This window comes from Cynoglossus semilaevis, chromosome 13 (genome assembly GCF_000523025.1).
Source record: "Cynoglossus semilaevis isolate Cse_v1.0 chromosome 13, Cse_v1.0, whole genome shotgun sequence".
NCBI classification, from domain to species: domain Eukaryota; kingdom Metazoa; phylum Chordata; class Actinopteri; order Pleuronectiformes; family Cynoglossidae; genus Cynoglossus; species Cynoglossus semilaevis.
The window spans coordinates 2453986-2468828 of NC_024319.1; the positions used below are offsets into that span (position 1 = coordinate 2453986).

The following is a 14843-nucleotide window of genomic DNA, read 5'->3' on the forward strand; positions in this document are numbered from 1 at the left end:
TTGTAATAGGACTGGCTGTGGTGCGGTAGTCAAACAAGCAGCTAATTAAAATGAACTATCAACCAAATCAGTGGCAGGATGTTGTTGTCTGTAATAAGGTGTCAGTGGCCGTAACCACTGCTAAGAACAAATGAAACACGAGGACAAACACACACAGTGCACACACAGAGATTAGTGCAGGCAATATTACCAAAATAAATCAGCAAGGGTTTAATAACAGTCTCCAGTCATTTGTGTACAGCATACGTGTGAGCGGCTAAGTAAAGACGGCTACAGTCGGACATGTTTACCAAGTAAATACTCAACATGTTGAAAAGTAGCTGCACATAAATCCACCAAATCAGTCAGATTGAAGTACAGATTGTGTTTTGGAAATGAAGCTCTAAATAAGTACTAAAATGTATTTGTATTTATCTCTTTCTACCCACTAAATGTTGATTCAATCCAGGGGGGTTGGAGGGGGCGAATCCATATGAAAGACTACAGATGTGGTCGTCTGATTTGTTTAGCGGTGTTTAGCATAACCTAAAAAAAACATTTGTTTTGTGTTGTTCTAAAAGAGTGAGGCATCGATCATCAATCACCAGTGTTTTCAAAGTAAATGTTAAGCAGCAATTTAAAACAAATACAAAAAATTTACATGTACTGAGTACATAGGGAAAGCGTCAAATGTATGTTGGTTCAACTTCCCTCTTTCTAGAGGTGATTAGCAGTTCAATAAGCTAGCAGACAAAAGCAAACAATCACACTGGTCACAAACAAACGAACTACCTCCCACTGCCTGGACACTTTATAGACCCTGACTTAGCCTCCGCCAATAAAAATAATTTATCTGAACACATTAGTGCAGCAAAGATAAGGGTTGCAGGTTGCGATAATACAGAATAATTTAAGTGTTGCTCAGTTTTAAACAGCTTTATTTCTGACTACTGCTCCTTTATCCGGAGGTCAAGTGTGTATTCTAGTTGCCAGCATTGAGCATGTAGCTTCTCCTCGGCCTGCAGGTGGTGCTAGGTATTGATCCGTGCATTATTTTATGTCCATGTACATAAACTTTTTTTTTTTCCCCTACATTTTTTCCTCAAGAACAAGTGAAAACATTTGTGTTGGTTGAAATGAAATGAACAACACTGAAGACGTGTAGTGTTTACTGCTACGTTAGCATACGAGAAACTAAAGAAAGAGAAACAAGCTAGCGTGTCAAAAATTAATCCGTTTTTTTTTAAGTAACTGACATTTATCAAATAACAAAGTGACATTTAGTGCTCGATAAATAGTAACTCTAAAGCAGTTAAAGTGGAGTGGAGTCGATGCTTCAGCCACTTCAGCTTTTTGATTTTTATTTTAGCTCTGTGTTCGTGTCATAAATGCACTGGGTGAGTCAGGTACACACCTCTGAACACTGGGTGTGTTCTTTTATTTTCATGACTGATAACATACAGTATATTATATATATGTGTGTATGTGTATGTATGTATATATAGGTAGAGAGAGGAATGGACAGAGAACAAAGACAGAAAGAGAATGTAAAAAGAGACAGACATAAAGTGGTGATGTGAGAATGAGAGAGGGGGGAAAGAGAGAGAAAGACCATAAGAGGGAGCAAAGAAGAAAGACTGAGACAAAGGTAGAGGAACAGAAATTGACAGAGAGGTAAGGAGAGAAAAACCGCTAGAGGGAGAGAAAGGGGAGGAATAAGGAGGTCAGGAAAGGGAGAAAGAATGCAAGTGGGTGGAACATAGCAGAAAAACAGGAACCAGGCAATAACATAAGCCAAAGTACACCTGTACTGTGTACCTGTACACCTGTGTAACTGTATGAATACACTCCTTTTATCGGACGCACCAGAGACTGTGTAGAAGAAGATGAGGGATCTGATGGAAGGATCCTTGAACTTCCCCAACATTCAACACTTGTTCTTTTTAAATGTCAACTCTGACTTTGCTTGACAAGGATTATATAGAGCTTAAAATTTCAGAACTGTGCTGTACTCGGTTTATTTGAATTTTGATTTCCAATCCAATCGCCTCCGCGGTCGGCCCAGAAGAAGTCGTATGTGATGAATGTGTGGTCTCTGGACATCATCGTCCTCCTGTTGTTCTGCTACGGTGAGTAAAGACTAATATCAATCCTTTAGATTACGTATCGTATCTGTTTTATCTTTAATAACGTTGATTTCTTGCTAAAAAGTAATAGCAACATTTTTCATTAAAATGGTAGTGATTTATGTAAACTGATATTTTAATACAATAAATGTAATGCGAAAATGCTCTTTTTCTTTTTTTTTAATTGAGTAATAATTCTTTGTTCACATCCACATTTAATAATTGCAGATTTTAAGTCATTAAAACGCTGATGTACCCCGGGACTAAAAAAAAAAAAAAAAATCTTTCTTATATTGACTTTACGTGACACACGGGTTACAGAGAATAAACTTTCGTAATTGTGAGAAATCAAAGTCCAATTCTCTGCTGCTGCCTGTAATCGTGACTCATTCCGTTTCTGTACAAATACGTAGTATCACAGGAAGTGAAAATGATTGCTGGTGTTTGTAGAGTTTGATGATTGTTGTTGTGTTTGAAGGTTTGTGCTGAAAAGTAGATTAAAAATAAAATGTATTTGACCTGAGGTTGTACTCGGTACACGGCTGTAGTTACAGTAAAAACAACAGCATCGCGGTACAATGACAACAAAATAACAATCTTCTTCTTTTCTTCAGCTCGTCTGTCAACTGCCACTGCAAATGGAACCGTGACTTTTTTTTCTAAAAACTTTACCAACGTGCTGCACTGGGATGCTGCAGAGCCCAAGTACCCGGAGGAAAAACTGCTCTATAGTGTGCAGTACTACAGGTAATTGAACATATGTTTGTTAATTACCATGTTATTACTGCATCATGGCTGCGGTTGTTAGTCAATTAACGACTGGGAACTAAGTGGGAGGAAAATTCGATTGTCGTGGGAAGTTCACCGATGTGATAAATTTAGAGAGGTGAGGTTGAGACACGAGGAGAGGAGGAGACCACCAGAGTAGAGTTTTGGATGTAGTGAAGGAGGAGGTGGAGATGGTTGGTGTCACAGTAGAGGAGATGTTCTGGATGAATCCATCCTCTGTGAGTGTAAAGTGTGAAGTACTTACTTTTGGAATGCTGTAAAGTGGTATATAAAATATGATTGATTGATTAATCCATTAAGGGTAATTGGTCTCTGTATTTATATAGTCTTTACTGATGTTTAAACTTGTCCTTCGAACTATGAGGCAAACTCCTGGTTGTTGTGGATAAAATACAGTTCTGGAGTTGGTGACACTTTGGGGGAGACATTTATATCAGGAACATAACTGTACCAGGTGGACAATAAAAAGCTGAACTGATACAGACAGTGGTGCTGTGGCGGTCCCTCCATCAATCTCCATCTGTGTGGCCCAGGTCTACTTTGTCAGCAGCTCCGCTCTCTGCCTGGTGGTTGTCATCTGCTGTTATTTCTCGTGTCCCGTTCTCTTTTGTTTTTTTTTGGCTGTTCAGAAAATGAAGTTTTTTGTTTTTTTGTGTGTCTGTCTTGAGAGGAAAAATATAAGACAGTACTTCTGCCTGTTATTAAAACGTTCCTAGTAAAACAAGTTCTAACAAACCACCATTTCATGAGCACATGTAAGACATTCTGCTGTTGTTAATAAGGTTTATGACACAGTCTGATTGCACTTTTCTACAGTCATGGCAGAGATACCGACGGACACTTACAAATAAAGAAGGAATGTCAGAACATCACGGCGCTGTCATGTGACCTGACTGCAGAAACGCCGTCGCTTCCGCACGTTACCTATCACGCCGTGGTATCCGTTAATGGTCGTGAGCTTGGACGGACCAGGACCAGGTTCAACCCTATGGCACACAGTGAGCTTTTCTATATTAACTAAGATCTTGTTCACTCACCTCAACACCCTATGGCACACAGTGAGCTTTTCTACTTTCTAACTAAGATCTTGTTCCCTCAACTCACCCCAGCTCTGACTGGGACGCAGCTCACATCGATTTCTCTCTCCTCATCCTCACAGCCATTCTTGGCCCCCCCACTTTGTCAAAACGCACAACGGGGTCAACTCTGATTGTTAACGTCACCCTCCCATTGGGGCCGAATGGAGTCTCTGTGGCAGATATCATCAAAGAGAGTAAAGACGGGCCCTTAAAGACTATTATTGTTTACACCCTGAAGATCACTGAACCAAAGTGGGCAACACTGGTAAGGCTCCAGGTTTATACCCCAAAATTCCAAGCAACAATAATCTTAATGGTTAATTTATGTAATTTATCATTTAATTAGACTTGAAATCTGTTTTTTCTTGTTTGTTTGTTTTTTATTTATTTCATAGTCTGCCTATGATTTGCATCTTGAGGAAGTAAAGATATTTTTATTTTTCTGACATATATTTTCATCTTACGTCTCCAGGTACATGAAACTCACACTGCGCATTTTGTCATCAACTTGAAAAAACAAACTAAGTACTGCGGTCATGTGATATACGCACCGTCCTCTGAATGGGGTCGCCCAGAGAGCGAGAGTGCCCCCTTCTGTGTCATTTTACCAGGTAAGATGTGATAACCAGTGATGAAGTTTTAACACGGGTACGTATGCAGTTTTGTTCAACAACACGTCGTCTCTACTTGGTGATTTTCCCCTGGATATAAGAAATACAGGCTGTTAGACACTGATCACGTAGTGTGTTTTGTTGCTGGTGCGCTACTACATGTATTATATAAGAGTATTCTGTTCCTACTGGACGGCTGTAAAATACAGTATCATGACATGGTTATTGTTTTTAGTCACTCCAGGTGGACGAACAGTAGTAGATTCTGTATCAAGTTTTTGTTTGACGTTTACCTTCTCCTCACCTCACGAATAAATTACTTTCATTTTGACTTGTAGAAATATTTGTTAATAGTTGCTCAGATTAGTAATGATTCCTGTTAACCCAGGCACTTCCTTGAACAACTGATATTTACCAGAACGTCAACAGTGATAATTAATTCAAGTTTTACATCAGAGCGTCAGCATGTTTAGGCTTGTTTTAGATGATGTAATAGTAATTAATCTATTATTAATTAATCTTTTATCTTCTTCTCCTACAGATCATCCTCTGGGGATGTTACCGTGGCTCTCTTCAGTTGTTGCTTTTCTCGTGATTTCAATCACAGTAACTGTTGCGTTGACGTGCAATTATGTGAAAGGCGTGAAGAAAGTCCGCCTGCCAGATTCAATCGTAAGTCTTTCCTTCTTCATTGTCCTTCCTGCCTGGGTAACTATCAGGAAATGTTGCCCTACTGGAAATTCCAGCCCCGTGGCAGAGCAGTTACAGAGCAGATCATAATAACTGTGGCCATCCAGTCACTGCACATGCTGGAACATTACGGATGTGGTTAAAACGAATCAGAAAAGTTTTCCCGTGATTCATGGAAGTTTCACTGTGATGACGTGTGCTCTGTTTTGATGACTGTAAGACGTCTTGTTGCCCTTAGAACATTTTAGAAGCTTTAGAACAATCTTTAAAATGACAGTGAATGCATCAGTGAATCATATGATAATGAAGTATATTCCTGATATATATGTAGATTTGATAATAATCCGTAGGGCTGGTCACACTACTTACTAAGCACAAGTTCATATGAACCGACTTCTTTCCTTCTTGTGTTTTCTACAGATAAATTATCTTAAGATGTTATTTTATTTTTTATTTTTTTAAACTATCATGAAATGTTAAAACCGACCCATGTACTAAGATATGTTCCTGAATTTGGTTTCTTTAACAGGCGAGGATTTTTAAAGACCCTGGTCCAGTGCTGCAGGCAGACAGCAGTATCATCATTTCCAAGGTAATGGTCAGCCTTCCAAATGACCAAACACCTTATGCTGCTATCCAGTTCAAGCCAAAAGAGCCTGCGGTTAAATCCGGGGATTATTCACCCCAGGACATACCTTGGCAAGGCAGCAGGGAGTCCTTTGGAACCAATCTTTTCCATCCAACTCTAAACGGCCTAGATGTGAGCGGCCAGTCCTCTGACACGTACGGTGCAGTGGCGGCTCAGATGCCGGCTGAAGAAGCTGAAGACAGAGAAACCTGTACCGTGTCTCTGGTGACAGGACGAGACTCAAGGGGTGAAAATGGAAACAGTCCACAGTCGATGTCACCCAGGGACGCCCCGACACCTCACCTGGATGAGTCTGACGGCAACCCAGCCGCACCCCTGCTGCTGAGTACAGTGCGTGATGACAACGGACAGCTGGTGCTGCCTTCACTGGCGTCTCTGCTCCAGTGTAGCACAGGTGACGCACTTTCACCCCTACTGTCGGACATAGACGGCAAAAAGCCGGGACCGTCTTTGTCCACAGTGCAGAGTTTTGACCACTCCGAGTGGTCAGACTCTGGGTGTGATGACAGCAGTGTAACCACACCCACCCTGGAATTCTGCAATACACATTATGCCGCAGCTCAACCGACCGTATCGCACTATTCTCCTCAGCAAAGTCTGAACACAGAGTCTAACACGGGTTACAAGCAGAACTGGATGCCAGAAATCCTTCATGGAGGTGGAGATGATCACAGTTTTGAAAACTCTAAAATAAACAACCATTGGACCTGGACTGAACCTGGGAAGCAGGACCATGAGGAGAACACGGACAGAGGAGAAACGCAGTCAACACAAATTCCTCTGGAAAATTGGATGGTCCAAATTCATGACTCGTGAGTTCTGCACCACACGTCTATGGTGATAAAGAGACTTCGTGTGTGGTTTCTGATGAAGAGATAGGCAGAACCTGTTTTCTATTTGTCTAAGAATCATTGTCTTATGACGTGTTTGAAATGCAGTACTGTGTAAAAGTCATGGGTCCTTGTACACAGTATAGTCCTCACTACCTGCAGCCGTCTTTCATTGTGTATATAATGAACATTTTACATGTGATTAATCACAGTGTAGCTGTGGATTAATTACGATTGATCATGATTAATTGTGATCGTAATGACTCGGCTGCTATAATGTGCATCATTCTGCTCACAGGTTAAAATTCTCCAAAACAATTTTAATCTGATTTGTCTTCACAAATTATTTAATGTTATTTATTTTTAAAATCAGCAAATGTAAAGAACCAGAAGTTCATTAGATAGAAAAATAAAACGCTTCAAGACCTTTAGTATTTAGACCCTAGTCCATAGTTCTTAGACCGTAGTCCTGCTGTACAGGGGAATTCAGGTCACAGACAGATATATGACCTGAAGGACTTCCTGGTTCTTTACCTTTTGGTTTCAACTGCTGGAAAAAGAATGTACACACTTGCCCAAGACTTTTGCACAGTATTGAATGTAATGAATGAGTGTATAAATAAAATATATTTTTATAAAGTATGAAACAGAATTAATTTGATCACTATTGACATTTAAGGTGTTGCTGCCAAATATCTGTCGAACCAGTGTTTCTTAAACATTTTATACTGTGTTCCACCTCCACAAAAGTATGACTAACACACACACACACACACCTATGAAGTATATGAAAAACATAATTTATTGCTGATTACGTCGTCAGCCTATTTATTAGCCAAAGCTACATTGTTCCATGAAGCACTTCACCTGGTACTTGTACTCGATGGAATCACCATAACAACACATTCCTACAATCGAAGAAAAACTGTAAAAGAAAAAGAAAAGCTTCCTCTTGGCCTCAGGCACCATCAGTGGTACGTGCACCCTAGTTTGGGAACCACTGTATGAGATAACAGGTTAAAAAAATTGAACTGGTGGGTCAAAAAAAAACAAATAAACACACAACTGTCTCAACTAGTCAAATAAAACAAGCGTGTTTACCATCGCTATGACAACCTTTGTGACATTTGCAAATAGGACAAAAGAGACGAGCACACACCTTTGACACACAGGTCCAGTGTGGTCAGAACAACGGTGGCCACTGAGGAGAGTTCTGAACATGTAGTGGCTACAGACGTTTGAAACGTTTGACGTCAGATCTGAGTGAAGTAACGTAACGGACGGTTGTACCTTTGTGTATGTTGTACTGAATGTTCTGAATGCACTTTGAACTCATTTTTTTTCCCTCTGACAGCTTTCTGTTTGTTTTTCATGTTAAGCAAACCAAACTGCAAAGAAATATACACACTACCACAAAGGCTGTTCTTGTTCTGTTTCCTTTTCATGGAACCTCAACAAACACAGGGATCCTCCCATTCCACCGTTCACACCACGGGGGGAGAAAACGTTTTACTATTTGCATATAAGCCGTGGGTGGATCTCCGAGTTATTGTGTGTTACCCTCGATTAGTCAGGTGTCACCTGACGCCTTTCACGCTGAACCAAATCTGATCTGATAACAGGCAGACGATTTAAAAAAAACAACTTTGTAGCGATTGTCATAAGGAATTCTGTTAAAACATAATCTACACAGTACTGTTGGTTTAAAGACAAAAAAAAAAAAATTCCCGTGAGTAACTGATGTTTGGTGTTCACATCTTCTCTGAGTGTGTGTGAGTTCAGTGGGAGGATGAGGAATTAATGTTTAACACCATAAGTTGCTCACTGAAATGTTTTCAAATGAAAATTATTTTCAAGGACGCTACCGACTCGGAATTTGCGTGTGACCTCGCAGCAGCTCCTCAGCTCCTCACTTTCTGTTTGGTTTTATCAGTATTTTTTGGCGTCTTTTTTAGACCGAGACAAATTGGTCAACAACAAAGACTCGGGTTTTTTTTTTTTGCTTGTGGCCGCAAACTCCTCTGTCCTCTGTCTTAATGAAATACCAGGATGAAGAATTACTGTGTTGTTTGTTGGTTGGAGTTCGTACCAGGATGAAGAATTACTGTGTTGTTCGTAGGTGCGAGTCCATCCACCTTTGCCAAAACACTTAAACAGTTGACTGTGAATTATTGGAATTCTGCAAATGCATGAATACAGAAAGTTAGCATTTTACTGAATTGTAATATTTGGACATAGTATATCATATACCAGTCGGTGCTCTATGCACAATATGGAGGCTGTGCTGCCTTCAACAAGGTGGAAGAGTTGCCTGCTGTAAACCTTGGTTACTGACAATAAAGAAATGATGCCTTAATAAGTAATAACAGTTTACAGCACCAGAAAGAGGCAGTTGTTGAGGCTGTTATGACGAGATTTCAGATGTGATTTAAATTAGTTTTATTATAATTAGACGTTTTAATGTAAATATGACGATGTAAGAAGTTGGGATTTTTTTTTTAAATGTTCCAGTGGGGTTTCAAACCTGGTGCTGGTTAGAAAATAACTTAGTTTCTAATTGTCTGAAGTGATTTACTATATGTCTGTCTCTGGTTATTGTTTATGATAAGATATGAAGAGTTCCGTGGGTTTACTGAAATACACCGTACACACGGATGGTTGATTGATGGTTGACCTGACTTTACAGCCAGTTTTATGAGTACTAAAGATCAAAGTGATGGTTTCGGTACAAAGGTCTGTACAGTATCAGCACACGGACGACTGTCAGGAGCTGCTGACTTATGAGACCGTAGAATAAATAGTTTTGTGGACAATAAGGTTAGTGACCTGAAAATCAACCAAACAATAATCGGTCTATCAAAAAAAAAAAACCTTGGCTAATTTGGCCCAGTAAAAAAAAAGGGTGTAACGCCGACCGACACTTTAAACTGATTTGTTTATCAAGCTAAAGAGCCAATCAGGACGCTTTGCCTTATATGACCCAAATGAACCAGAACACGTGCCTTACTCCACACAGGCGGAGGAGCCATTCTGACATATGTGGGACATTGTCTGATGCCAATCTCTCTCTGCCTCCTGGAATTGAAAATCAACATGTGATGGTCATGTGACACCTCTGTGAGTTGACGTTGTTTATTGAGCCACCATCACTTGAAGATTAGCCCCAACTGAGCTAAATAAGCCAGCGTGCATCTGCAGATGATGGGTCTCGTATTGACGTCTTCAGTTCTTAGCCCAGGATACGGCATGTAAATGTCCAGGAGCGCCTGCTGTCTTTGTGTTGTTCCATTCAGTGGCTCCTGAAATAGCAGAAAGGTCAAATGTTGTTTCTATTCAGATGTAAATTTAGAATATCTTAATACATAATGTATTTGTCACAGCAGCTGCTTTGTCCTGTAGTTATTCTTAGTCGGACAGTCGCAGCCAGCGTAGGGTGAGAAGAAAGCCTGGCAGCCGCGACTTGTATTGTGGGCTGTGATGTTCCAGAGGCAGGTGTGGCCATTAAAATACCCCCCCCTCCCCATACAGTGTTGTGGCAGTGAGTGATACCTTCTTTACTAGCAGACCCTCTGGACGGTTAGTCTATGTCCGTCAACTCTAATGAACATAAACACACACGGACAAAATTGTGCAACCATGGCAACAGTTAATTATAGTAGACGACGGGCTGCGTAACTTATCACTGCCGAGCGAAAACAATAAAAATTCAAACCTCTTTCAAAGGCTGGGAAAAAACATTGTCATTAAAATGTATATTTTTTTTTCCACTTTGAAGTTAGATCTAAAGAGAACGGCAGGGTCACTGCTGTGTTACTGCTTAGGCCTTTGAATAAAGAGCAGTATTGACATGACAACAACCTGGTTAGAGTTCATGTTCTATTCAGACATTAGTCTCCTGTGAGACCGCAGTTCCACTGTTGACCACTGACTGGCTGTCATCACAAAGGCTCCGGTGTATGTTCATATATTAGGGCTAGGACTAATGCGTACTTTCCGATAAACTGACAATCCATATGTACACACCTCAGCCCAGTAGGGGGCAGTAATGCAGTTTAGTTTACCCTCCAGAGTCTAATTTTTTTTATTATTTTTTTTATTCTTGGTGACTTTTCCGAGCACAGACACCAGACCTAATGTTGACTCCAACAATCAGGGTGAGGTTGCGGTTTTATCAGTATAAATATTGAGACATAGTGTTCCATCTCCCGTCATCCTGTTTGTCTCTGTGTAACTTTTTTTTTTTGTCAGACCTTAATCTTGGAACGGACAGATATGACCTTTTTTGTTTTGGTTTATTTTTATTTTTTAAGCTGTAGACCAATCTGGATGATGGAGCAGACGTACACGGTTGTGGTTCTGTGTGTTAGTGCAGACCCAGTGTAGTGTGAAGACACTGTGTGTGTGTGTGTATGTGTGTGTGTGTGAGCAGATGTCACTGGTCTATATTTATCAACTTAAGAATGAGAGAGTGTGGTGTCGACATGCCTGGTGCTGAAGGACAGTGTGCGTCCAGGGTCACCTCAGCGGAGGCAGAGGGAGAGCGAGGGTCAGACAGTCAGACAGACAGTCACAGTGATGTACAGTACGGGCGAGAGAGGAGGCTGAACTGAGAGGAGAGAGAGGAGAGAAAGGGAAATATTTTGGTACTTCACATCCTGGGCACACTGTGGACTTCAGCTGTTTTTTTTTCTTTGTACAAAAAGTGAGTGAAATATCATTCTTTTTTTTTTAGTATTCAGTGTAGATGACATGATGTTATTGGCTTTTATTAATTCACTTTGACGTTAAATATAAAGTCGTCTTTATTAAAGTGACACCTCGGAGACTTTATGAAAACACAAACGTACTGGGAGAATACAGACACTTTAGACTAAGATTATTGTGTATGTCTTTAGTTACAAGTCAACATTTTAAATCTTTGAGTTTGATTTTTTTTTATATAGCGGTGAATACAATTAAAAAGTTGATAACCAATCAATAATCAATAAACTGACGTCCAGGTGAGTTAAAGATCAAAACTATTTTTATCTCTAATTCTCTGTATATTTCTCATCCGAGTACTACATTCTACCCACAAATTACTGCAAACCCATGGTACATTGACAACTGTTATATTCAACATCAGCTTTTTTTGGCTCTAATCCCTGTCACCTGGTCTATGTGGGTTGGACACGCTGCTGGTCTGGACCAGGACTGTTGTAGCTAACGTTAGCTTGTCCATTTTCTTGGGTTGCCTTACCGCTGCCTGGAGCTAAGCTAGAGTTTGTACATCAATAAAATGTGTGTGATCAGTGTCGTTTGTATCACAAAAAATAGAAGAGAACTCAGAGTTTTCTTTTTTTTTTCATATTTATTTTGCCTGTAATTTGAATAATTACCTTAATCATATAATTGTTGTCATTTTAACCACTTAAATCCAAGTGGCCAGAATAATAACTGCTGTAGAAATGTGTTGTGTGATGAGTGAGTGATTGCAGCAGGTGTGTTGTTCTGAATACAATGAACAGTGAAACAGATCTGGATGTGTCAACCGCTTCAGTCTGGTCTTTCTCTGTGAGAACCGATCGTCGCTCGAATCTAGAAATGAACAAAAACTTAAAAAGTCAACAGCGTTTATTTTTGTATGTCTTTATAGTTCTGTAAAATAACATTATATTTAATTGCAGTTTTAATTTTTTTTTTTTGCTGTCATTCACTAAAAAGTGAATAGACTGTACATTTTCCAAGTTCCATTTTTGATCTCATCGTTGTAATTATCTGTGATTTTGAATAATTTTACGTTGTTCTTCTCCCGTGGCCCAGAATCTGGCCGACCCACAGAGACCGATCAATGTTAATGTGCTGGAGGTCGACCTCTCTGTAACAATGCTCAGATGAATCACTTCCCCTGTTGTGCAGTGAGTCGCACATAAAGAGAGCAACAACAGTGAAATCAGCTGGTCCTTCAGAGGCCTTTTAGCCAAATCTCTGTGGCGTTCAGGCCGTAGCTGAAGGAGAGGAGGAAAAACAACACGTTGTTCTCGTTGATGCACCGATGCAGCTGGTTACAGTTGGATGAATGAAGTGATCAGTCAGCCATGACCCAGTACTGTTGGCTGGAGTCGCTCTGTCTTTACTTCCTCAGAGCTGACACATGATTAATGACGGTCAGGAAGTGGGCAGCGCCGTGGTCGGCCCCGGTAGTCGGAACATCAGCACCTCAGTGACCCACGAAATGATTGAATCTATTTGGGTCTGATGCACATTTGTTCTCAGCACAGATGAAGAACGGCAGAGTTTGGGTTAATAATTTACAGATGATTATGGCTGTAAAATTAATTAATTACACATTTAGTTAAATGAGGGAGCGTCCAGGTGACGTTTAAGGAAAAAAAAAAGATGATTTTCATCACTAATTATCTATTTATAGTCTATTTCTATCATATTAAATTCAACATTTTGAAGTCTTGCTGGGTGTAAACTTGTGGTTCTCAAACTAAGGTATGAGTCCCATTAGCCATACCAGACCATACCACAACACACCATACCATTGTTGCTAGCTAAAACCAAGGACAATAAGAACACGCATGCAGTAAAGACCAAGTAAATACATGGTGAAAAAATGACAAAAAGAAAAAACAAAACTCTTTGTTTTTGATACTTTGTTATTGATACTTCTGCCCAATCTGTCGAATACTTATAAAATATAACTCCAACGTCTCTTTTTGATGGCTCACATTTTTCACAGTGCTAAATGGTGTAGTTAGCAGAATGAATATTTCCTAAAGCTTCTGGCTCATTGATCTCTCTCTCTCTCTCTCTCTCTCTCTCTGTGTGTGTGTGTGTGTGTGTGTAAGGCTGCAGACCAGTTGTACAAATCTGCACCTCAGTGATACGCAGCACTCATTACTTAGCCACCTTAGCTGAGCACAGAAAAAAAAATGCAAATCTACTATTCCCTGTGAATATAAAACACAGACTAAATGGATATGTTTTCCCCCTAAAATGTTTTCAGGGCACGGTGAGCACTCATTTGGTTCCTTGGACCCATTTGGTACAGAAGGATCATAAAGAACCACCGTTTTAAAATAATGTGCTCATTGATGAGCCATGTTAAATATTCACGGGTTTCTGTTTTCAATACGTTTCCACCGAAGGTGCGACCAATGACTCCATGAAACTGGCCCTTTGCCTTGGCTGCCCTGCCCTGCCCACAGTCCATGACCCGTGTTTGTTATAAAAATGCCTTTGACTTCTGCCAGTTTTGTTTGTTTTTTCTAATTCCAAATCAAATTGTTTAGAAAGTGTAAGTGTAAAGTGGCGGATTTTTCAAACAAAATGTTTTTTGTAAACCTACATGTAGACAGTAGCTCCTCAGCTTTTAGATCCCACTGACAAAAACAGTACCAGAGCCCGTCTTCACTCCCCCAATCTTGGTTTTCTACCCATCCCTTTTTACACAGGTGCTGGTGAGAGGTTACCATGGAAACCAGGACAGTGATACAGCAGGAGCAGGCGTCGCAGATGTCTCACAGCATGCAAGTGTCCTCCCAGAAGAAGAAGAAGACCTTCAAGTCCAGGTGCAAACACAAAAGACGTCGCAGTCAGACACAACAGAGAGGAAGCAGCGGAGGAATATCTGAAAAAAAAAACTTATAAAAACTGACCAACTGTAAAAAGATTACAAAAATATAAAAATACAATATTACAGTTTATATTATATTCCAATTGACAATGTTTTCTACAGAGATATGGAACTGGAAATAAAATAGAAATCATATAAATATAGACAAAGATAAGAGACGGTATAATGGATGGATGGATGAAACCATAGTTGTCTGTGTGTGTGTGTAGGTGATAGATGATGGATAGATAGATGGATGGATGGATGTGGATAGCTGTATACGGTTAAATACAGTCGTAGTTTAATCTGTTCTCACCACCAGGGGACACGTTTTTTTTTTTTTACACGTTAAAAGTGTATTAACCTCAGCCCACATTATTAGGTCTGAAAAATATTACATTTACACTTTACTCTCCAAGATGTGAGTTCGTGAAAATGAGTGAAGTGTAAAGAAGGTATAATTTTGTTTTTCCAAAAACATGATGGA

General features: G+C 39.9%; 2 protein-coding genes across 3 annotated transcripts in view; both read left to right on the forward strand.

The window, feature by feature from the left end:
* Positions 1–14843, forward strand: part of myom3 (myomesin 3) — a 50734-nt gene that overhangs the window by 9913 nt on the left and 25978 nt on the right. The window contains exon 5 of the mRNA XM_025061470.1: positions 14196–14312. Within this exon, the coding sequence (XP_024917238.1) occupies positions 14215–14312 (98 nt within the window). The 5' untranslated portion in view covers positions 14196–14214. The remainder of the gene's footprint in view (positions 1–14195; positions 14313–14843) is intronic.
* Positions 1244–8706, forward strand: ifnlr1 (interferon lambda receptor 1). 2 transcript variants are annotated; one of them, XM_008322729.3, is made up of 7 exons: positions 1244–2108; positions 2720–2852; positions 3711–3892; positions 4054–4238; positions 4446–4584; positions 5126–5256; positions 5804–8705. In XM_008322729.3, the coding sequence occupies exons 1-7, from the start codon at positions 2060–2062 to the stop codon at positions 6737–6739; spliced, it is 1755 nt and encodes a 584-aa protein (XP_008320951.1). In that variant the 5' UTR covers positions 1244–2059; the 3' UTR covers positions 6740–8705. The 2 variants fall into 2 exon arrangements, with proteins under 2 accessions (XP_008320951.1, XP_024917379.1); XM_025061611.1 differs by lacking the exon at positions 1244–2108 and adding an exon at positions 2155–2583 and having other exon boundaries at positions 5804–8706.